The sequence below is a fragment of the Pomacea canaliculata genome, linkage group LG2 (assembly GCF_003073045.1).
Source record: "Pomacea canaliculata isolate SZHN2017 linkage group LG2, ASM307304v1, whole genome shotgun sequence".
NCBI classification, from domain to species: Eukaryota; Metazoa; Mollusca; class Gastropoda; order Architaenioglossa; family Ampullariidae; genus Pomacea; species Pomacea canaliculata.
This window is the reverse complement of record NC_037591.1, coordinates 43,300,320-43,326,786: the sequence shown is the minus strand read 5'-3', so window position 1 is coordinate 43,326,786 and position 26,467 is coordinate 43,300,320. Positions and strand designations below refer to the sequence as shown.

Here is a 26,467-nt window from a genome sequence, read left to right as displayed (position 1 = left end):
TGACTGCTGACTACTGTCTATCGTGGACTGCTAAGTACTGACTACTGTCTACTGACTAAAACTCTAATGAGAAAGCCACAAAGAAGAGATAAACTTTTATTTCCTAAGATAGACATCTCCGGTGCCTCTTGCAATGTTGAGACTGTGTTCGATGCGGGGAGACAATCGACCGACTGGGGCACCACTGGGTAGGTGGGGTGGGGTGAGGTGGGGGAGCTGAGGCGAGGTGCAAGGAGACCGCCCCACATTTCCCAGAGAGGAGGAGAAAAGGAGGGAGAGAGAGGGCTGGACAGACACCTAACCCCTGCCCACCACAAAACACTTCTACCCTGATGCTGTCGAGATAAGAGGCGGAGCGACTGCTGGGTACCAGGACATTTTATTAGCGATAACCGACACACACTTCGACACCTTGGTATTATCTATCTAGCTATCATCTAGCTATCATCTCTCTATTATCTATCATCTATCTGTCTCGGGCTACTGCATTACAGAAGTATCCGGCGGGCCGGTCAAACACCAGTAGCCCAGGTCACGTGACTACACAACACATCGAGAAATAATGGAGTGGACAACAAAGGAAGATAATGGTGTTTACCTACTGAATGTATTTGTAAAGTCAAGTTGTTTGAATTCACTGAAAATAAAACTTTAAAACCAGCTTTTCCTTTGAAGGCAGCCGCCCCGATGTTGTGTATCGACTCCGTCAGACATGTCAGCTGTTGTTGTTGTTGTCTTTGTACATTGTCTGTTACAATGTTAGCGACTGTCTCATTGCACTTGATAAATTAAATTTCACACATTAACTAGGCTGAATAATAAAAACATAAAAAGGCAAAATAGAAGAAAGAGGGAAAGGAAGGCAGGATAAAAAGAAAGAAGGAAATAAAGCAAAGGAAGACTGTAGCATCACAGTTATTGCTCGTGCTCCCCCGACACCACGCACTGCTTGACTGGGGGATGACATGTTCACATTCACGGGTGTCGCGGTCCTTTGGACTGAACTGCTACCTGTCAAAGTAAAGGTGCCGTTCAGGCCAGGTAACGACAGGTGCGACGTGTTAGAGAGAAGATAGACTCAGGTAAGAAATGCGGAAAGTGAATTGAGATGCAGCAAGCTTTTGGAACCTGACCTTTGAGAATGTCTGGAAAATAAAGCACGAACAGAGAGAAAGGGATGGAAGCCAGTGAATGAAACACTCGACTGCCCTCATCACGTGACACTAATGACAGTCAGTGCGCAGTGACATGTTAGCACAGTATTGTGACTGTAATCACCTCTGACACTCGCTGTCCCCCCATCATCGCCGCCTCCCTTCACCGCCCACTTCGTTCGCCTGCAGGAGGCGGCGCTAGAGGTGACAGACTGCGGGTCTGTGATGGTTTCCATTCCGATAACAGCGACGACGCCAGCAGACGTCGAAGCCTCCGGTGTCGTTCTTTGAAAAGAGAATCACTAAAGGGACATAATCTCTCGCCATTTCTCGCCCTTGTGTTACACTTGTAGCAACAGATTGTTTACCTGGGATACGGACATGTTGTCGCCGTCACACACAACCATCACAATGCCACACCAACGTCAACATCAACAGCTTGCCACACTCGCTCTCTCTCTCTAACTCGTGAGCAACCACCGACTTGTATGACTGGACTGCTGGCACACCATGTTTTCAGTTAGCTACTGAAACGAGGCTGTGGGTACAAAGCTTCCGGTTTATTCGCATTTCGGAATAACTACTAAAACGAGGCATGATACTAGATAGCTTCCGGTTTAGTCACAGTCATTGTTACGGCTCGCCGAGACTAACGGCGGATCACTTGGCAAGAGGCGTTGGTCTCGGCAGACAGCGATTCACCTCTACACATCCATGGAGTAACTAACGATAGAACTGGAAACAAAAGATAAAACAGAAAATAAGAAGAGCGCCCAAAATTAGCTTCAAAACGTTACATTTAATCAGACAGACAGAATAAATAAATAAAAACAAAAGAAAGAATGCATGAAGAAAAGTGCGAATGAAATAAGAAAGATATAATTGTTTCTGGTGTCTTTGCCGTGTAACTCTATGTGTTTGTGAGTGAGTGAGATCACAGGTGAACTGTGAATGACCACTGTAGAGATTAGAGTATGTACCACACTTGAGCAGGTGCTGGCCGCTCGCTGTAATTAAAGTGCCGGAAGCAAGACAAGACATTTGTGTGTCTCCGTCATTTGCTCCGTTGGCAGCTGTCCTGCGCATGACTGTTTGCCTGATTGGAGGTCACCAGCCTCGATGTGATCGCACAATGCTGCCGTCAGCGGAAGCCGTGGTGCGCGGGCCAGCAGACAGACAGTAGAGGTTGTGACATGCTTCACACGCCACATTAGCTGCCCACGCGCCGTATCGTCACTTCCGGCCTGACCTTCCACCCCGGCACCCGTGGAGGCCGAGCCGAGTGTCGCACAGATCTCGGTCCACCCCCTACATCATCCCCCTACCTCCATCATCTCATCCTCCGCCTCTACGTGTGCTAAAAATGGCCGCCACGTCTAGACGTTAGGGTGACGTGAGGTCAAGGCACAGACACAGCGCGCCCTCTAGGGGCGCACGAGACTGGAGCGCGCAGACATGTCAATACGCGTGCAGGGCCCAGCACCGCAGTCGTGTGGCGGGAGGAAGTTGTTGTGAGACTCGTTTCCATGGCCGGCAGTGGGAAGCACGGGGCGAGTGGGCGGCAGGGGACGTAATTGCTGGAATTGAAAATCAACCAAGCGGAGTGTGCAGACGTAATGGGTAGCCTGCCCTTGAGTGATGCTGCCTCATCTGTTATCACCAACCACTCACACAGATACACTGGTCACGTGATGGTCAGCCATGTCAGCCGCTGACATTTGCAATAGAGTACTTTCTGTGTTGGTGTGCGCGTGCGCGCATATTAGTATCTGTGTCTGAAAGCGTGGGTGAGGGTGTGGTGTGGAGGGGGGATGGACGAACGAAGAGAAGAAGGCCAGAGAGGAGGAATTGTGGGTATTGTGGAGGCGGGTGAGGAGAAGTGTTTATCCACAACTCTTGTTTTCCACGTGCTGGTGCGTTGTGTGAGATGATGAGACTAGTGGTCCTGTTGTTGTTGTGTGAGATGATGGAGGCTAAGCTCCCTGTGTGTTTGTTGTGTGAGATGATGGATGCCAATGGACCGAGTTACGAGAGCTTTCCCAGTATTTCTTCAAAGAGTTTTCCTCAGCTTCTGCCGCTACCTGCGATCCCCATGGTTGCTTTATGTGAAGGACTTTGCCGCTAGGAGTTGCCAGTAAGTCTTTCTGAACTCACATGATGACAAACTAAAGCCCACGATGACAACGACGATGATAAAGCAAATGGCTTTTGTCTTTTTGTTTTACTGGCTGCAGTGCACTTGTCTGGCACCACAGTCGAGTGGAGGAGCTGTGAGGTTGTCATCTCCCTGGCGGCAGTTTCTCGATTGTCGAGACCGACTGATTGCAAAGTCGAACTTCAGGCGCACGTGGACTGGACAACAGCGACGACAAGAGCAAAGTCAGGGTGAATACTGATGGTGACAAGAAAGCAGACATTTACAGAAACGGACAGAATTTGAAGAGGTCAACAGCTTCCACTACCTGGGTGCCACCCTGTCTGATGAAGGTAGCTGCATAGCAGAAATCCACTCCACGATTACAAACAGCGACAGCAGCTACGGGTGGACTGAACACGATGCTACACAGTACTGACTATTCAAGTCCCCCTTAGTCCCCGGGTAGCTGTGGATGGGAGACGTACACGCAGGCTCCCAGGAATGCAGGCAATGGAGACTCGATGATGAATTCTTCCAAACTAGCGAAGCACCAGCGAATGGTGCACGGAGTACGGTCACCTCACAGGTGAGACCTCAAGAACTCCTCCTGTAACAGCAACACGGCACAAAGTTAGGTTGTTTGTCCATGTGGTCAGCACAACACTCAGATCATTTTTGGGTACCGTAGATGATAGAGGAAGACATGACTGGCAAATATTAAAGGAATAGACAGAGTGTTGCACTCCAAACTTTCGCCTGATGCCTCCATCTCTCCCTCCACCAACGACCAGCTGCGGTGACGGGACTGGAACTTGAGGGTTGACTGACAGATCGGGTACACGGTACCCGCACTGTTTATGCCGCGCACACAGCAAAGATGTGATTGGACCAAATCGCCCAATCTGATCTTGCGTATTCATCAGCCTCCTTCTGGGATCGAAGGCAGACCAACGATAAAGAGGCTGCCTTGTGCTGACTGGTCCTAGCGACATTCCAGTCTTCGGTGATTTTCTTCTCGGGTATTCGGACTTTCGTCCAGACGCAGGTACAAGTCCCATTTCACAATGCCGTGATGCAGGTAACCTTCTGTAGTTTACTCAGGTGTGATGTCCTCACCTCTTGTCTCAACAACTTTCCAGTTGTTTGGATGTGGAATGGTTTCTGGGAAGAGGTTAACACATACTCCTGTCCCCCCCCCCTTGGTCACCATGACTACACTCTCAGCCTCACACACTTGGCCATCTTGTTCTCTCCCCCCACCTCCCCAGTTTACCTGCGGAACACCGACAATGGCAACAGAATCAGCGGCTTTGTCCCAGGTAACAATGGCTGCGTGGCGGGACCGCGCGCTGAGCACGGGATTGCTTACACAGGATGAAAAGCGGAGGATTACGACGACTGCCTGCAGCCTCCTCTCCTGACTGAGCACAGGGCGAGAGCGGCTCTTGTCACACGGCGCGGAGTCCAGGCCTGAAAGGATCCGTTTTGTGTCCCTGGCCACCCGACACCGGTACCGCTGGGTGTCACGGCAAGGCGGGGGTGTGGGGAGTGGGGGGAGGTCAGGGTCAGCAGTATCACACCTCAGTGGAGACTGCTGCGGAGGATGACTGACAAACCTTTGGTGTCGCAGGGCAGGAGACTCGCTGCTTGCAGAGGACCGACAGCCCACGGTGGGCAAGACGGTGCGAGGACCAGCCTCAAGTCTTCCTGGAGGTTACTTCCTGGACGTGTACCCAGGGTGCACAGGGGAGCTAACTGTTTTAACTTGGATTCTGTCGGTGCTGTCTGCACAGGTTAGTTGCTCCTCTTCGGAATGGCAGGTTCGAGTCTCATCTGCGCCTGAAATGTGTTTCTGAGTTCTCAAGGGGAGGTAATAGGAAGCGTGTGTCCTAGACAGGGGAGACTACAGCCACTAGACAGCTCTTTCTTTAGTCTATGAGAACTTTTTTCTGTCTATGAAACATGTTACCATGCTACCATACTCCCCACCAACGTACGCCTGTGTCATGTTTGCCTTAAAGCAGAAGCAGAAGTCCACAGGCGGTCTCACAATCTTCAAGAAACTTCTTGCAGGCCGACTGGTATCCTGGACAACATTGCCACACAAGCACGCATTTCTTGACGAATTAGACATTAATGATATCAGTTCTTAGAGGTTGCTTTGTACAATTAATTCTTGGAAATTGATGTCTCCCTAATTTCTTGGACATTGATACCTCCACAAGTTCTTGGACGTCTACAGAATACCTGTGTCAGCTTTTGGAGACCAAAAACCCATAATTCCTCCCAGACGAGCACAGGGTTACATCGATAATTAATTAAACAAACATTCTTTCAAACTTTCTTTCCAGGTTTGCCTGATAAAATTGTGTGTATTTTTTCAAGATTGTACAATTGGCGATAAACATTTTGCATGCCATTAATTTCATCTCGTTTATCTATTGGCTTAAATCTGTATTTTTAAGTCTGTTCCGTACTACCGTAGTTTGTCCTTCTATCCGTTTCAGTGAATCTCGATGCGAGCTGTGAAGAAGTGAATGAGTTCAATACTCACTCTCCCTTTCTTGCCCCTCCCCCTGTCTATCTGTCAGTCTGTGTGTGTGTGTCTGTCTGTCTGTCTGTGTGTGTGTGTCTGTCTGTCTGTGTGTCTGTCCCTGCAACTGTTACACTCGCAGCCCCTCCTCCACCATCATGTGACACACGCGCATGTCATCTGCATCGTCTGTGGGCTGCTGAGGCTGGGACACTGCACAAAGTCGTCGTGCTGTCACAGGCGCTGTCGTCGTCGCTGGGGTTCGGCGCCGTGAGTGACGTGGGCCGTCAGCAACTGTTTACCTTAGTCGTGCGACAACAACACTGCGACAGGTGAGCCCACCACCACCCCATTGTCGCCCCACGACCCCACGGACCCCACAACACATCTTTGTTGTTGTCGTGTGCAGACTCCATGTACATCCGCACACTAACAAGTCCAGCCGGCCGGCCGGCCAGACAAATGCAGCAAGGATAAAAAAAAAAGGATGGAAAGGGGAGGAAGAAATGAGAATAAAAATGACAGCTTACAAGGACAATACAGGACAGTTTACAAGGGCAATAAGATTAGTTTACAGAGACAATAAAGGATGGTTTACAGAGGACAAATAGGTGATGGCTAACAGAAAACAACAACGTGACTTACAGAGGACGTAAACAATAAAAGATAGTTTACAAGCAAAGTACAAGACAGTTTACAAGAGCAATAAACAATAGTTTTCAAGGACAATACAGGTCTGTTTACAAGTAAATAAGGATAGTTTACAAAAACCAGAGGGATTGTTTACAGAAGACAAATGGTTAGGAAGGAGAGTTGTCTCTACCTACCTCTACCTCAGATTTATCAGCCCGAAAATTATGAAAAGCAGATTTTGTTCCCCAACTTCGTCAAATTCAGCCACAGAATAATACAAGAGTCAGTTTAATACTAATTTTTATGTGATTTAGTTTATAGTTGAGGTTGATTGTGTGGCTGACGATGGTGACTGTGGTGAAAGACTATGTATGTACGCTGGGCCATGGAGAAGAGTGGGTGAGCTCAGGGCAGCAGCCAGACGAGCGCCACTAACGCTGAGCGCATTGTGATGATGAGGAGGTTGTGGTCCACATCACAGTCCTCCTCACACTGCAGGCAAGTTCGTTACATCAGTCTTTCTGTCTCCGTCACAGCCAGTGGTCATCAGTGAAATGCTGACCTGAACTTCACAGGATGAGGCAGTTAGAGAAAGTCTGTCAGTCTCGGAGGTCGACGAGAGAGTTGGAGGAAGAAGTCGTCCTGCAGCCACGTGATCGTCCTCAAGCTCGACTTCTGCCCTTTGTTAATGTTACTCTGTGTTATGTTAGTGTGTTGTTTATGTTAGTGTGCAGGCTAGTCATTTAGTTGTGTGCTGACGCGAAGAGGCTCACGACTGGCTCACACTGACACAACGGGCTCAGCCCTGAGGCTCCAGCGTCACGTGACACCAGCCCCTTGTTGACATCACGTGCCAGCAAGGGGAAGTAAGAGGCAATGGAGGGGAAGACAAAGCTAAACTTACCACGACACACATCAAATCGGGATTAACCCAAGTTTTCGGTTGTAAGCGCGGAGATAGTTGAAGCCTCCAGGTTGAGCCCCCATTGTCATCACGTGCTACGTGCACGAGTTTAAGTCTCGTTTGTGATGAGAGCATCTGTCCTCAGGTCTGGTGCCGAGAACTTGGCTTTTGTTTTGTCAAACATGCTCCTGTCACTTGCTTCACGGATTTGTCGTCGTTGAGCAATAACATACACGGCTGGAGCGGTTCCTACCACAAAGCCCCCTCCCTCAAACAGAATAAACAACAACAACAACACTTTGAATGACTGGAAAGGCGAGACAGTAAAGCGATCACATGATTGCTGAAGCTTACAAGTCTCACCCCAAACACCATGACTAGTCTCTCATCCCTCCCTCAGCCAGTTCTTGTGGCTACAGCTTGACTCACGCTCACCTAGCGCCTACGTCACGTCACGTGACACCCTTTACACCAATGGGCGTGAGAACTGGTGACAAGGGGCTCGTTCCTCCTGTAAATAATCAGCTGACATTCTTGACTGATTTGCTCGCACACTCTAATTAAAACATAGCCAAGACATGATTGACTGATGTTTTCAGAGAGACGAGAGAGAAGGAAGGTGGAGGAGAGGTGTTAAAGTTAGAGATAAAACAACTTTTTAAAAAGGTAAAATACGGAAACTACCTGCTGTCAAGTTTTTCAAGAATTTCATTTTTATTTCATTTGAATGTTGTCCACTGTGTTTATTTGCTGTCTATTGAGGCAATGTTCAGCAAACAAAGCATTGGAGTGGTACACGTTACAGGCAGCAACATGTGACGCATCAGAAGCGTTAGTGACGTCAATGTTTCAAACGCCAGCGACTTGTCAACGTTCCCAGAGTCGAGCAGACGGCAACAAAATGAGTTTTTCGTTCATCTTTCACCCGCCACCATCTTGTAATGAACTGTGCTCAACCCTGTATTGTTCAAAATAATTTTGCAGTAACTGTCAAAGTCGTTAGTTTCTTGTTTTCTTTATCAGAAAATATCTGACGCAATCGTTTCCAGCGCGCGCGTGCGCACACGCACGTGACGTCGACTTGAGCGTCCAAGGATGCACGCGCGTCTGATGTCTCAAAGACACAACTATCTGGGGGCAAAGGTGAAGTATACTTTGAAGCGATTTGTATATTTTCTGTGTTTCGTTTTCTCTGTGATATGAGTTAGTTAATGAACAGTAAGTGGTTCGCCGGGAATAGGGTGCGTGTTGGGAAATTTTAGGCCGAAGCTCAACCTTTTCTTAGAGTTCATTAAAACGTCACGACATCGTGGGCAGATGACTTTCTCTAGTAGGTTTATTCGAGTATTGTGGGCAGTGAGTAGCCTCAAGCAATCGAAAAGAAAGCGTTTTGTGGGGACGTCCATGTTTAAAATTAAATTTTGTGTTGGCAGCCACGCAGAACTGTCACGATTTCTCAAGGCCAGTCTATTTTCGCGGGGAGGCGGCCATTACTTTCAGCTTTTAATCCACTGACTGACGCAGCGCACCTGTGTGCAGCTATTGCCGCGGCGTGCTGCAGTCAATGATTAGCCTCCGACGGTCACCCACGTCAGCTCTCGCAGCCACTCACGTCAACGCGAGATCTCGTAACACGGGAGGGTCGATGACGTCACATTGGTGTGTCCGCTGGCGCCTTCTACCTTTGCTTTGCTTGTGACACCTAGCAGCGGAGGGTCATGTCCAGTAGGTGTTCTCTGCAGGGAGGACAGTAGAGACTTGACAAGCACTGGCAGACATTTATAATCATCATGCTTCACTTACCTTAGCGCTCGGCAACGACGATTAACACTTGTCAACGTGTCCAGGATTACGGTGAAGTTTACACCCTTGTAGAAACTCGCAGAATCGATGCCAGCGGCTGGTGCCGGAGTCTCGCCTCCATGTTCTTGAACTCACAAATGAGGCGGATGGCGAAGGTTACAGAGGTCAAAGTGTGAGGTGTCGTCTGCGATGTCGGGTCCTCCTTGTCGGCAGACAGAATGCTGCAGCGGCACAACGATCGCAGTTTGATTGTCGACTTGACATCAGAGATTGGTCAGAGATTGAAGTCAAGGCTGGTTTGCTGGTTGTAGTCTGGTGCTAGTTGCAGGACTGTGCGTCATATTCCCGCGCTCCGACAGTTTAGTACTCGCTCCCTCGGACCTCCACCCTCGGTGAGATATCCGTGCGATGACCGTGGACTGTGCAGCACCACCCGCCAACACTGACCCGCACCACTCGGAGTCTGGCACATGCGTGCACGAGCCTGGGGTCCCACTGTCTTGCCTTCATATCCACCGGCACTTATATTTTGCTGCGTCCGCGTGAAGAAGGCCTCGTGCGAGTTCAGGATGCTAGAACAGAATCTCTAAAGGCTGCAGGACAGTTAGTGGGCGGAGTCTCCACGCCATGTTCCTGCTGTCTGTAGAAGTATTCTGTCAATTCTTCTCTCATCTCCTTCCTCCCCCACTTCTCTCACTCTTGTATAAGTTTCCCACTATCCTTCAGATCACATTTTCTTAGTTTATAAACTATTTCTTAAAACTTATTCTTGTTTTATATAGAATTTGTTTAATTTATACGAGACACAAGGTCTGATATTTGTCTTGCAGGGGTGTTCAAACCTTGTAGTGCAGGTTTGAGAGTAAAACCTCGTGTTGTGAACTGATATCATGTCAATCGTTCAAAGTATAGATATATGTCTATCAGGTTAGTTCCACGGCGGTTTTACTTCTGTTGTAATCGTTACTATAGCAGTGGCACCAAGTAAAGACCAAATGTATGTTGCACTTATTTGACATGTGTTTTACTTCTGGAATCAAATGTGACATGGGTGCCTGCATTGTACCACGACCATTCTACCCAAACAAAGACTTCAAGGATGGGAGGTGGGTGAGGCCTACTCACGGACTGAAAAGTCGGCTGGTGAGGAAGGACCAGCCTGTGGGAGAGTCATAAACAAAGTTGCTGCCAAATGTTGATGCCATGCATGTGCATGCAAAATGAAGCGATGCAGCGAGACTATAGGGGCGGGGCAGACGGACACGTGACTAGGGGCAGGGCAGGGCAGCGATGATCAGATGGAAAGTAACCAGTCGGAGGGTTGGAGGTTGGGCTGAAGATACAACGACGGTCAAACCTCCAACATTCGTCTGCCACTGAATCTTGAGTTTTGTTCTACGTTTAGGTCAGTCTCTTAAACATAAGAGCAAGAGAGAGAATGAACACACACACAAACACACAAACACACACACGAGTCTACTATAGCATTGTATAGCGTATTTAACAGCGCATTCTACATTGTTCTATAACAATATTTAGAACATTCTAGAAAGTGTTCTGTCGGCAGATATAACTTTGTGTCAGGTTCAGTCAGCATGACAAGAAGATCGGAATTCAGTCAAGCGAGGTGATCCATGCATCTCTTAGGCGGTGTGTGGCGCCACGGTCAGCGCCTGCATCCACCTCAGTGAGGACTGACTTCCTGGGTTCAGATCTCGTCTCGGGCACGCTGTTCTTTCTCTGAGTGTGGCATCTGTTTACACTGCTGACTGCCTTGTCATGATATAGTTTTAGTTCCTGACGGCGTAAAACCATGATTATGATTATGATTATGATTATTTGTGCGGTACTTAGGACGCGAGGGTAAGTGGCTGTCCTGGGGCAACATGGAAAACTCAAGGGCAAGCGTCTTGTTTCCACAATCAACAAGCGGTGTCCAGAATCCCAAAACTGGTATTTTACCCCTGGAGCTGTAGTTAAAAACAATGGAAAAAGTGCTCTGGGATAGACAGAATGTATTTTAAAAAAAACAGTGAGTCATTGAATGTAGCATGTTATTGTCGCTGGATGTTGTCGTTACACTATACTGTGACTGTTGTGTCACATGACTTGCCGTTACGTATGACGTCAGTGTAGTCAAGTGTCGATGCCGCTTTCACTCTGACGTCACAAGGGTGTCACGTGTAGGGCGTGACGTACCTGTGTAAGATGGTTTGAGGGCGCCAGTGACACGCCTACTCTACTCTAATCCACCTTCACTTCTTCCACGCCATCTTTAACGACTTGATGTGAAGGAAGGGAGGGGGGAATTGCAAACGAACAATCGTGGAGGTCACCTGCCCCAAAGCAGCCTGTGACCACAGGTCAGTCCTAATAACTAGTTGGTCGGGGGCGATTCGATTGATATCAGAGGATTAATCAAGTGGCGAGAATCAGGCCGAGACATAACGACTCTAGTTATACACCTCTGGATTTCCAGACCAGTAGGAGCAGCCACAGCACTTCTGCGGACATCATCTCTGAGGCAGTCATTGCGTCGGCACATGTTTGATGTACATGTCAATCCTAATGGGGTTGAAACAGAAGGGCAAGTGTGGAAAGGACAGGGAGGGGGAAAAGACAGAGATAGAGAGAGAGAAGTGGACCTCCGAAAGTGAAGCTCTCATGATTTGTGTCACAAGTAGCAGAAGGTTGTAAAGACTGCACAGTCTTGGTGTAACCATACACAACCAAAGTTACATGTAGCATACAACACAAACTCTTGATTTTACACATTCAGCTACAAAACACTTCTCAGGCTTCTGACGGCTCAGTCTAAAAGCCATCTTCCCTCTGTTCTGAGTTTGCCATTCTTTGATCCGCCATTCCAATCTGTTGATTCCACAAAGTAGACTACTCAAACATTTAAAGTACCTCACACCCTGGAATATGCAGTGGGTTGTCGTCGTGTCTCCATTGCACACGAGGCTGACAGAGGTCGCTATGTTGTCTCTAGCCTCCATCTTCAGGGGCAGGGGGTAGTAGACTGAGGTTACAGGTCTGATGATCTTCTCCTGGGCTGGTGCCTCTTGGACGCGGTTGACCTATAGGCAGCCTGTCTTGACTAGAGATAGCCTGCACTGGTGTGGAGGCGTCCAGGTCTTGGTGACATGTCTCTGTGAACTTGAGAAGACATTATGACAAAACGAAGGTCCTTTCAATGACTTCTGCAAATGAACTGAAATAATGTGTGGCATCCTGCCATCCTCTACTACCTTTACTATCTCTGGGGTTAACATATCCCTCCCTCCCTCCCCAAGACTGTCCGTGACCTTGCTGGTATCTTCGATGCATCTTTTATCTCTTGAATCTCCTTTTAGTGCAGTCTGGAAGTCTGGAAGTCCATTTTCTTTGAGCTTCACAAAAAGCTTAAGTCTGTTTGTGTGTTGTCGCGGTTAGATTGCTGCAGTATTATTATTATTCTCAGTAAACAGGTGTTGGTAATGTGTTTCAAACATTTTGTGACGAATTAATATTCTTTCTCGACCCTTTGTAACGTTCGGAGAGGTTTTACATATTAGTCTACTATACATACATATACATATGTACATATTCTGCTTTGCATGCACTGATCCTTACTTTATATATTCAGTAACATACTAAAGAATCACACTTCATACATTATAAAAAAAGAGAAAGATTACTTAGAGTAAGTTTTATTTTCATCTAACCAAACTATATTTTAGTACGATTTTAACAGATTTTGAAGATTTACATTTCAATTTTAGAGAAAGCTATCAGGACATTGGAAGCGAGAAAAATAAACTGTGAGATTGTGAAAAGTACCTCGTGGGTGCAGCCAGCACATGGCGGCCTGTTGTAGCCACTAGCTGGGTAGAGGATAGCCGTAGAACTTGTTCACGCCTGAGTCACTCGCTTACAAATTCAGCAAGTCTCGCAGTGTGACCCCATGTTCGCCGCCACCTTTCTCCGCCGACGGCAGACGTTCCCAAGGGGGAGCACTCTAGAGCGCCATCATTAGCAGTCTCTAATCCTGGAGTAGACTCCCTTGACAAGACGGCCTTTTCTTTTTCTCGCCAGCCTTATTCACCATAACTCTTCTAGAAATCGCGATCTTGCTGGACTTTTGTGACTATCGTATACACTTTGATCTTTTGGTTTTAACTAAACTGCGAAAGGCGGTAAACAACGGGGGTGGTGGTATGGGGGGGGGGGACCATCCAGTGAGTACATCATGCCGGGGGCTGGTTGACTACCGCCATGTCCTGCATGTCCTGCATGTCCATCTGGAAAATACCGACTAATTAGAGCAGACATACAATCTACCGAGTATTGCTGTTTCTCTTGAATAACTAGCTTCTTGAAATCCTTAAGGTAGATTTTCTGATGCTCTAAGGCAGGGGTGGAGAACGTCTATAAGGTCCGCGAAGTCATTTAATCCAGCTCATTTCAGGAAATCTACAAACGTTTTCCAAAGCAATTAAAATTTTTATTGTGAATAATCATAATAATGTTAATTTTGAGGGACAAGCAAGGAACGTCCACTACGGGATAGGACTCACACGAGTTGAGCAGACGGACACGTATGCTTCTCATCAGCTGCCTGCAGTCTTTATGGTAAATTTTGGAGAGTTATGTATGCATGTGACCTTAACCTCAAACCAAGGGTAGACCACTTCCAGTTTGATATCCGATGTTGATAAGGGTAGCGATCTTCAACCATGTCGGTTTATAGAATAATATGTTTTTAATGTTCGACGACGTTGTTATGTGTACAATGTCCAATTTTCTTGGATTTCCAAACGATAAGCAAACGAAACAGCTTTGGCTGGAAAAAGATTCGTTCATTTTTGCATGTGCAAGCATGTATCTGTGTGTGTGTGTGTTTGTGTGTCAGTGTGTGTGGACACTTCGTAAATGCCATGAACTCCTCCATCAGGTATACTTGTGTACTAAATAGCCCCAAACTAGGAACTTTTTAATTATAAAGATGTATTTTACAGACTGAACAGTTGTTTCGTTTTTCACAGAGCACAGTTTTCGCTCACAAGGTGACTTGAAGAACAGCCGTGCAAGGCAGGCTGGGATTGTACACGTTGCAAAACGTGTTAACATACTGCGGCAAAACTACAGCTTGACCAGATACAACAGGCTATTTGTTAACTAGATAGTTTTGTACGGCATGCGATCATGTTATAAATATCAAAAAAGAAAGAAGAAAAAAAGGATTCCCCACCCGATCTATGGCAAAAACAAAAATTTGCACCTGGTTGAGAAAGGCTGTGCAGAAATCTGTTCATATGATGTGCGTTAGTAGAAAAGTGTATTTCAAAGAGAAAAAATCCGAAAAGCACTTTTCACCATCGACATTGTTTGTTTGGAGGAAAATTCCTGCCCCTACCTACCCAGTTTTGACTATGATCTTTACCTCCACCTACATCCTTCTCTTCCATCCTTTAATTGAATATCTCAACTTCAAGTTTCTTTAGTGGATAATTATTCTGTAACTTTTTTTCTTTGTAACTTGATTTATGCTGAGAGCGTCTATTTATAGCTATCATAAAAATTGAAATAAGTATAATTTATGTAATGTTGGTAGGGTAATTTGAATCTGTCTGAACGAGATCGGAATTATTCCCCTCAAGACTTTTTTGTGTACATTTTGCGAGTTTCAACGTCTGCATTACAACATCTATACATATATATATATACACACACATACACACTACAGTAAGTTTTACAGGAATTAGAAAAGGTGTGTGTGTGTGGGAGGGTGGGATGAATATGAATTCTTAAATGCGGCAAAAAGTAAAGAATGATTGACATAAAAATATGCTTTATTTAGCTCAACTAGTTTCAGTAATTCTCTGCCAGATAATAAGATTTAATATTCAAAAGATGAATGTGCAGTGCGGTAGGAGACTTCAGTAGTAGTCTGAGGCGTCTTCAATCCAATCGCAGAGCTGTCATGATCTGGCTCTACCTCGGTGTTCCTGAAAACATCCATCTTCACTATTCCAGAAAACATTCATCCTGGATGTTCCTTGGCCTCTGTGGTGCAGGCGGTATCGACCAGTCTGTAGTCTGGGTCCTCAATAAGCGATACTCTTTGTCCCGTCTGTAATCTGCGCTCATAAGTGGAATCTTCATCGCTCAGTCTGTGGTATACGGTTTGGGGAGCACCTCCCTGTGCCAGTCTTTGGTCTTGGCTCCTTGAAGCTAAAAAACAGGAAAGTCGTAAGGGATGCAGGCAGTCGGAGCCTGGCACACCAGACCTCTGCCCTTTCGTTCTAAGGAGACGTCCTTAATTCAGCAGCTACACCCTCTCCTCATTCTCATGTCTGCTTTCCCTGGGAATATTTCTGGCCAACGGATGAGTGACGAGAAACGAAATGTATTTGCTGAAAGAAACCTCAAGTTTCGTGTTGTTAAAAATGTCGTAAATCTTGTAACACTTACAAAGTGGAGTGCTTTTCACAGGATTCCAAGCCTTCTTATAAACACCGGATACCGACCTGACAACAGGTCATTTCTTTGTCTACATTTCTCTTAACACTGTTTCCTGCAGCCGAACCTAATCTCTTGATAGCGTATTACTAATTACTTGACAAAACTTGTGTCACTGTCTAGGATACTAATCCTCAAACAAGCAAAGGGCGGATAAGTGCGTACACCATATCCCCACCCTATCCAGACAACTGCAACCTGAGGCTGAAAGGTCTTGCCAAACAACTGAGGGCGGGTCGCGGCCATAGCTAAAGTCTATGCAAATACGCGCCTGTGGTATTTGACCGACGTAAAATGGGATTTGTGGCAAATTGGCGCTGTGCTCTGCTGAATATTCAAGTTATTTGTGAGCGAGTGTCTGGAGAACAAATTACCCTGGACAATGTCTTCAGCTCACGTGAAACAAGAGCATTGGAGACAGCACACAACACCGACGATAAAGCTCGAGCGAAAATTCTTAACAGGGTTTGTTGTACTTGCTTCGCATTCATGGCACTATAATTGTCCTTAACGACTCGCTCTCCGCCGGAGGAGGAAGAAGACCTCGCTCGTCCTTCTCGATTTCTACGTCACCGCGATCATCTCCAACACGCAGCAGCTGAGCGGGCGGGTCTGTGGTTTCCTGTGCACCATCTCGCTCTTCTCCTTGAGGGAAGCCTTGCTGATAGCCCTGGGCTGTCCTTCAAACCGACCTGCAGCCATTGTTGAACTGACAGGGAGACGCAGAAGACGGTCTGATTTACTCGTCCAAGTCTCGCCAGGGACCTTGCGCAGCCCGTGTTTCAACACCTCGGGCCTCTACCCGTCACAGCGCACATTTACTGAGTAACAGCTCGTCGGCTCGGGTGGCAAGAACAAGCGACTCGTTCGTAAAATGGCCACGACATTCATCTGGACGATTTGTCCCGAGTAGGGGAAGAAATGGTGCGGTATGTTGGATGAAAGCAGCTTTAAAAAAAGTTCATTATCCTACCAGAAGGTAGGCAATCTTCTAGCAGAAGTTGAGCTTTTATCTGTAAGTTCGAAGAGGCTGGCATTCACACAGCTGCGAAACATTTGTTACATAAGTTGTTATGTCCAGACGATTTCTACCCGATTTTCAAATTATGAGCTTTATTCTCATAGTCCCCGTGTTCTGAATCAGATGGACTAAGAAGTGAAAGCTACCCTGGACACGTGACGCTGCTTGCAGCATGAGGGCGAACTCTCAGTGACGCCTTGGGTGAGGCTGGGGGCATCTACACCTCGCCTGTCTACCGTATCGGACCTTTTGCTAGGTGTGAAGCAGCAGACACCACTGTCGACAAGAGAGAAGCGACACTTGTCGTATTTCTAGAGTTTCTCCGCGAACATGCCCCGTACCCCGGGTGGATTAACACCTCTCTCCGAACACCCAGACAAAGCGGCGCCAGGCCGTGCACCCCGAACCAAGCCTGCGCCCTCTCTCACCTGGAGAGTTTCACACCTCGTCCACGGGTTTCCTGTCGGTTCCCTAGGTACTCTTGCCTGTCGCCCATGTGGAGGCGAGTCTGTACCCGACTGCCATTCACGACAACACAGCATGACCACGTCGGCAGGCAGTGCGCACCACTTACATTCACGGAAGGGTAGAAAGGTGACATCTTTAGTTTGAATCTGAAGGATTGAGGGTGGCATCTTCAGTTAAAATTTGAGTTGGTGTCGCTGTCTTGCATTCTCGTGTGATGACGATGACTTAGGCCGAGGTGACTGTGGACTATTGGTTTGAGTGAAATTTGTGTGTATGATTGAGGGCTGTTCTGCAAATTTCTCCAATTTCAACAAGTGAATACTTTATAGCAGCAGCTGCTAGGTGCGCATGTCGTCTCAACTGTTGTCAGTACCCTAACAACCAAACATTTGCATTACCTTTAAGGTGAAGGGTATGTAGTACAGCTTCATACAGCAGATTGTGTACATGTTAACAATCTTTGAGCAGAAAGATTATATGAATTTCCAGATTTTCGCGCAGGTTGTTTACTAAGCAAGGTGACACTGTGCAAGTTGTTTCCTGGCGATTTGCTGTGTTTTCATACCCGTGTATGAAAGTTGATCAGAGGCCACAGAATGCCTTTTTTTGGGTTCCCATCTCACACCTCGCCATGTACCTCCGAGTGTGGGTTTATAGCGCACACACATACACACAGACTGACACTGCATCAAATGATGTATTTATTACTGTTGGTATGCAAGACAGAAGCATGCTCCATGGCGATTCTCTTATAAGTAAAAGGCAGCACAATTTATCTTACAATGACCCCAAAAACATGAATGACTGGATTTTTGGCAGAACATCTTGTTTCACAAAAAGAAAAAAAAATCCTACCTTTTGTTTTCAACTTCTGAGATGTTTAATCCTCTCTATATTAAAAAAGGGTAAAGGTCGTCCCCTAACCATTTGCTTTTATTTTACTAAAGGTCGTTGGGTAAGGAGAGGGGGGAGCGAGGTGTTAGACACCAAACTTTTCTCTAAGCCAGCTAGTCTGTCGCTGCTCTGCCTTTCCCAACCCTCAGTCCGGCGCCCATTTCCGACAGCTGAGTCGACTGGAGGAGAAAGGTTCCCAGTACCATACGGGTATGGAACCAGCGCGCCTCCAGGTTTGGACCCCAATACAGTTGCATTGCTCTAACCACTCGGCTGTGTTTTTACACAAAAAGTTAAAATATGTGGTAGAATTGGTTGGCGGTGGGAAGAACGGATAGAGGTACATACTGGAAGAAGAGCGAGAGAGAGAGAGAAGACATACAAACAAAACCCCAAAAATGTCTCTAAAGATAAATAGTATCAGCTTGCTGTACTCTGCTGTCCTCGTAGGGCAACAGCAGCAGATTTCTACAGCATCATGAGTGACAGTGGTTCATCGCACGCGTCCAATAGCGTACACGCCTGGTGGTGAAGACTTTGAGATACCCAGACAAAGAGATCGTCCTACTGCCGAGAACCGTAAATAATAACAACAATCATCGAGTAAAGCCAATGAGCCATAAAAATTCAGGCCCACTGGTGTACTCGAGTCTCTTTTGACCAGACTACCATGTGGCTGGCGTCAGACGGACGAGCTGACATTACACATACTATGAAGACAGTTCAAAGTCCATTACCTTTTGATGTAATTGCCCGCTGTTATTCATGTCGAGACTATATCCTAGTGCCAGCTAGCTCCAGCTGTATGGACCAAGGTGTGTAGACATTGACGTGGTGGACTTTGACAGGTATTGGTGTTTAGTAGCCTCGCGGACTGTGGATTGTATAAGGGTGAGTTGCTGACGACAATGGCAGCAAAGTTAGGGTCGACTCATGAAGGTGCCTCTGTCTGCACCGCATGGATCATGCGTGACTTGGGGATTCCTCGTTTGGCAGTAGAGGCACCTCGGCTCGCCATCTCCTCAACTGGATCCAACTTCACAACAGACCACACTGGAATGGTCAAACGCCACGTCCACAACTTACGTGGGCCTTACTGAAATGGCTGAAGCTTGGCCTCACTTTCACAGGGAAAATATAAACTTTCAGTAGTAACTAAAGGAAACGCCATTGTTGTAGAAATTCTACTGAAATACAGACTACTGTGTCACAAGTCAGCCTTGGAGCGAGGCCATTTCATTTTGTGGTACATGTGACTCGCTCCAATAGACTGGCACAGGAGCAGCGGGTAATGCACCAAAGCCAACTGGTCTCGGTGCTCTCGCACAGCTGATGAACTAATATTTTGTGGTCTCTTCTTCCCTCAAATCATCTTGTGTTCTCTCTTCTGTGATGTTATCTGTGCTCCAGGTCCATGCTTTCGCGCTTATTTCCCAAACTGACATTTTTTGAGTCGCTGTTACCCCTACACAAAACCTCCTCCGTGAAACTCATCACAATTAAAAGGGAAAAACGCCCAATTTTTATAAAACGTCTTAAGAAAAAAATATGCCATTAACTATTACTAGTTTTGTAATCAGAATTCTAAATAGATAACTTGCCGTGTTTAATCTTTAATCGGCGATGTCTCAACTTGTGTGGCGCTACACAGTATCAACTTCATGTAACATCACACGGCCTACTTCCCTTTGCACGTGATATTCAATAACCTGTGGAAAAACGAAAACAAGCGAAAGTTGCCACAGAAACCAAAACACGTTGGAGTGAAATAAACAAAAAACGTCGGACAAAGAAGGATCAGAAAAAGTGGAATCAACTGATAACGGACTACAAGGCAATAAAGTTCGCCCCCTAACCTTTTGTGGCCGCTGGGGAGAAAGATGTTCGAGACCTCACTTTTCTCGGGGCCAGCTTTACGTTTGGACGATACCCAACTCATCTTCCTCGCTGCTTTATCTTCCCCAACATTCTCTGATGTCAGGTACCCATTCCTGCCAGCTGGGTCAACTGGAGATGGGGGTTGGGTGGTGTGGAAAGAGCTTGCTACGCCATACGGCAAACGAACCGGCGCTTCTGGGTTCGAACGCCAGTGCGCTATCCGCTTCTCCGTGTATACAGGTCCACCAGGTATATATATAAACTCCCGCCTGTCGCAACTTTTAATTGTGGACATGGCACTCAGGAGCAAGAATAACACTAATGTCGGTATGTACAAAACAAACAAATAATAATAATAAAAACCCAAACAAACGCCAGGTTATCCCCACGCCCTACCCAAAAAAGGCAGCCAACCAATTAAAAAGAAAAGTTTCATCACCAGCCTGAGTAGTGAAGGGCCAGGGTGGTGAGAAATACATTGCACTGATACCGGACGCCTACATGACTTCTACTTTATCATCAAGCAAGCAAATGACGCACGGCACTCTCTCTCTCTTACCGCAACACGACTATCTGTCGTCCTCAACTTCACATCCCAGTACAAAAGGGAAACTGTACAAAAAAACAAAACACAATTAGGTACTGACTTCAGACAACTGTCGCCCGGAACCATAACACCATACACACGTCACCCGAGTACTGATGCTTATCATGCGAGCCAGACGAGGGTTCACGAGGGCGCCGTTTTCTCGGATTGTTCAGACCGGAAAGCGTTTGACGCTCAATGTGAATCCCCACCCCACCCTCCTCCTATGTTACAGTAACAGCATTAGACTTGTAAGCCAGAAGCACAGCGTGGAAATTCCCGGCAATGCAGCTGTCTGCAAGTCACGAAGACTGCTGATCCTAGGTCGTTAGATGAATCGCATGACACTGGGAGAGATGGACAGCACCGCATCCAGGTCCCAACCACGCACCTCTGCTGTAGACTTGTGGCCAGTAACACTGCCGATAGTGGATGCTTCCAGCTCTGGATCTCAAACATCTAAGCTGACTTCCACATGCAACAAACATAACAGCTACAGACATATAGTACACACTGCTTGACTAGGAACTGTCCACGCATTTTCACCCTTTGATGACCGAAGATGTGCTCAGTGGGAGGACAGCTGTCATTTAGTCACTGGCCCCTAGTTCCTCCCTGCGTCTTCCCCTATAGTACTTGGCTAGTTCCTTAAACCCTATGCGAGGAACAAATCTGCACTACATAGGGAGAGCGACTCACCGCTTTTTACAACTGGAACTGGCCAGAAAAAAACCTTCATAGCATTTCGCAGCAACCTTTACACATACGTTCCGACCTTAATGTCAGTTTATCTTGTCATGATGAAAACCAAGGGTGCAGGGGAACTTGCACAAACAGGCTCTGTACTCTGTATTGCTGTGGGCCATAACCAAAACTAATCTAAAAAGTCTTATGTATTGTAAAATTTTATGGTCTTCATTTCACAGCAGCAACTGACAGTGTATGCCTTTGTACAATGCCTCAGCATTTCATACAATATTAAAGCATCCAGACAAAACACGCCTGTGCGTCACATCTCATGACAGCTCAGTTCCCCCACATGTTTCGCTTCTGAAATAAAAACCACGTTTTTTGAATCTCGCTTCTGATATTAAAAAAAAAAAACGGTGGGGGGGGGGGGGAACCCAAACTGTCAATGTATTTGATTACAAGTATACAAATTTATCTGAGTTTACCTTCTGCAATTATAAGTATTAACTTTTGTGCTTTTTTAAAGCACTTGCATTTCACAATACAGTGTTATCTTCCAATCAGGAAACAATCCTAAAACAATCTATGTTCACAGGTCAGCCACAGAGTCTGGGGACAAAATGCCATGCAAGACGGTCTCAATGATATTTACCAGACGAATGGTTAACAAACAGTCTGCAGTATGTTTACAATTTAACCTAACCCATTGCTGCCAGCATCCTGGGCCACATTTGCATCAAGTGCCTCAAGCAACCTCACATTCTCATTCACTCTCACCTTTAATCGACTGCTCCTTGCACACTCTTACAACAACAGCTAGGTCAGCATTCATGATACACATATGCACATCAAATACTAAAGCCCGACTCAGTGCATCAACTACTTATACACATCTGCTTTCTGTTCATAACATCTACAGTTTTACCTGTAATATGTCCTGAGAAACAAAAATCTACAGATATCACCAGATATCATTACTGAAAACAAACACAAGTGCAACATTCTGACATGCTCATTTGTGCAAGTATTTTACACTGGAAATAAACTTAGGTCTAAAACAATAAAACTGAGAAAACATCTGACCTGTTTACAAAGAAAAACAAAATATATCCATACATACAATGTTCTGCCTCTCAAGGTGTATCTCATAATTTTAGTTCTTCAAGCTTGAACAAAATGTACACATCTTCACTTTTACAGCCTGCTGATAACGTACAAAAATAATAAATACATAAAAATCCCAAATCATTCAGCAAACCCCCAGAAGGAAGCTAAAATGCAGTATTTGTACAGGGCAGAGTTTGTGCTTGTGTGTCAGCCCTTCAGGTCACTGCAGCATTCAATGGAATTATTAGCTGTTTGTTATTTCTATTAATAAAATGCCATTTTGTCTGGGCCACTGCTTAATAAACAGCAATACCAAATTTTAACTATTGTTTCTATACAGCAAACCACAAAAAGTGACTGAATTTTCAAGCTCATCAGCATTTGCTGATTTTAATGGAAGAAGTTTCTAGCACTTCTGCAGCTTGTGTCAACATCCATGGTCACAAGACACTATGATCTCAAATAACAAACACAACCAATGGTAAAGCATTTGTAGCATCAATTCAACACTGCTGTTCTAGGTCTAGCAGTCTTGCACGCTCAATAAATTTCACTGAGACAGATAAAAAAAACAATTGCAAAGGTTTATAACAGCGCATCAGGGTTAAACAAGTCCTGACAAGGACCTTTCCGGACATGATTGCTTCAACTCTTTTATTTAGTTTTAATAAATTTTAATTGCATGGACCCACAATAAATAAGATAAATGGAAATCTTGGTGTCTGCAACATAGTTGTTTTACAGCAATGTTCAACAAGAAAATTTCCACTTCACATCAAAGTTAAAAATCTGCCTAACAGATGTCGTAATGTAAGCACCACAAAATAAGCCATAACTACCTGGCAGTCAGCTAAACAGCTGGGAGATACAACAATGCTAAAAGCATATAAACATGAAATCCAGATGAGACCTCCTAATGGTGACAAGACATCTGGTGCTGATGAGTTCTCAGAAAAAGTACATAGTGATTCCAGCTTTGAGTAAGATTCTCAATGTCAAGATCCTCTACAGAGAGATGTAATTAAATGTAACTTTGGCACAAACTTTGCTGTTTATGAAATGACATTTATCTGAAGCATCCTCATAAAATCAGAAACAATCAAATAGTCACTGTTGGCTCACGGTTTATGTGCAGCCACTAAAAGAAATGTTTCTAAAACTCTGCTAGTCAAAATAAAAGTGTACATGACTTAAATATATAATGCTGTCTGTATAAACAGATAAAACCAGACACCATAACACTAGCCACCATATTTATGACAATTCTATTTTGCACTCAAAAGATTTAACTGCGAGAGACGCAAAGCGATTGCGGGGAGATTATCTAACAGAAAGACCTGTCTCTTATGATATGAAGTTATCTCCCCTATGGTTTGCTGAAGGAGCTGATAACGGAATTCACTTTGTGTTGCACTACCGTTAACTGATTAACAATATATCACAAACAATATATCACACTACAGTAAAACGTTTAAAAATCGGAATTAATTTGTATAATTTTGACTCTAGAAAGTTGTTTTCTCTTGTAAAAAAATTAATTAAAATTTGCAGTGATCATGTGCCTCTCTGGCCTTTATGATGCCAGATCAAACATTGCTGCTACAGCACAGGTCTTGTACTGCTGACATTTCAAAGAGAGGTTGTACTGCTGACATGATAAAGAGTGGTTGTACTGTTGGAATGATAAAGAAGAACTGAAGCATTCCTTGCAAGTTAACCCCTTATCTTCCTGCATACAAATGTCCTCTTTCCTTCCATCATTAAAAATATCAAACCGATGGAAGCAAGAGCCTGCAGCAGGAATATCTGGAATCTGCAGATTTTTGGACAAAACAAGTATCCTGTCTTCACTATGCAAGAATTATGTAACAACTAAGGCTCTACTGTCTGGACAATGCAGATGATCTTTATCAAATAGGACTGTACTGATGTCTGGACAAAGTAATCTTGACACTTAAAAAAAAAGTTATGATATTTAATGACGTGATTGTGTTACTGGCAGTTTACCATCAAAAGCTAAATTGAAGACAATTATTTTTTATTCTTACTGAAAACAGTTTATCTACTGAGCCATGATATCAGACAACCTGGACCCACAGTGAAACAACACAGTACGTATTCATGCCCAACTATTGCCCTATGAGGTGCTATTGAAAGATGCACTAGTAGTCCATACACAAGAGAAGTTGCAGACTCCATAATTTCTATAGCAAACAAACACCCTCAGCTTGCTCATCAACTAAAAATGGTCTGGTTTCCTTAAAACTGAAATGATAAGATGTCCATGACTAAGGTTAAATATTTACATCACTCTGATCAAAAACTAGTGTGTCAGCAACTGAGGGATCTTAAAACTCAAATGTCTACATTTGCATAATCATCAATTCTCTGTTTGAAAGATCACAGAAATTCTGCTTCCTATTAAAGGAAAAAACCCAAGCAGCCCCCCCCCTCCCCCAAAAAAAACAACAACAAACAAACAAAAACCAAACCAAACCAAAAACATAAAAAACAAACAAACAAAACCCAGCAAAAATGATATGGAACAGCAGGAGGCAGCAGACTGACAATGAAACTTGCAAATTATCCTGATCATCAGGCTAAAGATTTCTTTTGCACAATTATCGTGGTTAGAATTATTCTTTTCCAGCTTTGGCCTGCAGATAAGCTACAGGATTTCCCAGCGTAACATGATCTCTACCCACAGAATTTGCAGGGCATAATGATAAAAATCTTAATGTAATCTCATTTCTGATAGTGTCTTCCTGTGGTTTACTTGGCAACAAAAAGCATACAAGTCTTCCCATTCAATTAAAAAAAGTCCCATGCTAAAAAAGTCAGCTAACTCCAACAGTGTGCAAGTACAGAAAAAAGACTTTTAACTGAATATGGCCAGTACAAGAGGGACTAGAAATACTCTCTAATAAAAGTAGCTTGAACTTCTGAACTTTCCACGAGATCAACAAGATGCAGAACTGCCAGCTTAAGCCACCACCTCTGCAACGACAACAAAGTGGCAAAGGTCCGCAGACACCTTAAGATCATGCTTCAAACTTCTGCAAGAATTGTGCTTTAAGTATGATGGAGTTTTCAGAATACTCACAACATAATTGGCAGACCTGCAGTTTGATATGATATGATGAAGAGAAGCAGGCTTACCATCCTCTATTTTAACATCTCTTGCACACTTCAACTAGGAACACAAGAAAATGTGTACATCTTTACTTAAAATCGTTATGACAGTAGATGTGTCTGTGTTGCACTCATTCATGTATGTCTCCAGGTGCAGAAGCTGGTCAGTATAAAATAAGTATCAAACTCATCAAACTACTGGGAGATAACCAAACAGTCTCCTGTGAAATGGTAGTGCTGAAGAGCCTATATTACAGGTGCTGTGGTGAGATCATGTCAATGTACATGAACTAAAATCAAGAACATGCATGCACACGCCTGCTCACCTACCCACCCACTCACACCCACACAGCCATCAGCATCTTCCACATCCATCCACCCACACTGCCAGGGGGGAAGAATCAGGCCAGCGAACTGGGTAGCCCACTGTTTCTATTTCCTGTTAGGTACAGCAGCAGGATCCCATGCATGCCTGATAGAGCAGGTGGTACAAGATGAAGAAAGCAGAAGCCCGTATTAACCCTCTCTCCATCAGCTCATAATGGCAGTTGAAATAAAACACAGTTGCGGTCCAGAAAGTCTGGACTAGATGACGCTGGCAGGAAGTTTGTCAAACACATCATTCTTGCTGGGTTGAAGACTGCCACGTCTTCGAGGCAATGTTGGGTGATCAGGGCAGCCAGCATTGCTCAATAAATCTGTGCACTCTGCTGACCCTGAGGTACGTGCATACCAAAGAGCGTTGCGTCCTTCATGGTCCATGACCTTGACATTGGCATTGTACTAGAGATATAGAACAATCAGAAGTCAGAATTACAGGAATGTAAGCAGTGCTAAAAACAAAATGTGAGCAATATTTTAGAATTATGGTACAACGGTAAAAGACATCAAAATTACCACACTGTCCTAACCTGTCCTACTAATGTTACTAAAATATTATAAGAAGTATAAGATTGAGGAACATAGCAATATCATCTATCAATACATGAAGTATAGATGCCTCTAGCTATTAATACCATT

The 26,467-nt window shown here is 45.1% G+C and overlaps 1 protein-coding gene across 9 annotated transcripts in view; it reads right to left on the bottom strand.

The window, feature by feature from the left end:
• Positions 1 to 17,843: 17,843 nt before the first annotated feature.
• Positions 17,844 to 26,467, bottom strand: part of LOC112556109 (arf-GAP with GTPase, ANK repeat and PH domain-containing protein 1-like) — a 52,724-nt gene continuing 44,100 nt past the window's right edge. For all 9 annotated transcript variants that reach the window (XM_025224780.1, XM_025224781.1, XM_025224783.1 and 6 more), the window contains one exon: positions 17,844 to 26,230. In XM_025224780.1, the coding sequence (XP_025080565.1) occupies positions 26,033 to 26,230 (198 nt within the window). In that variant the 3' untranslated portion in view covers positions 17,844 to 26,032. The remainder of the gene's footprint in view (positions 26,231 to 26,467) is intronic.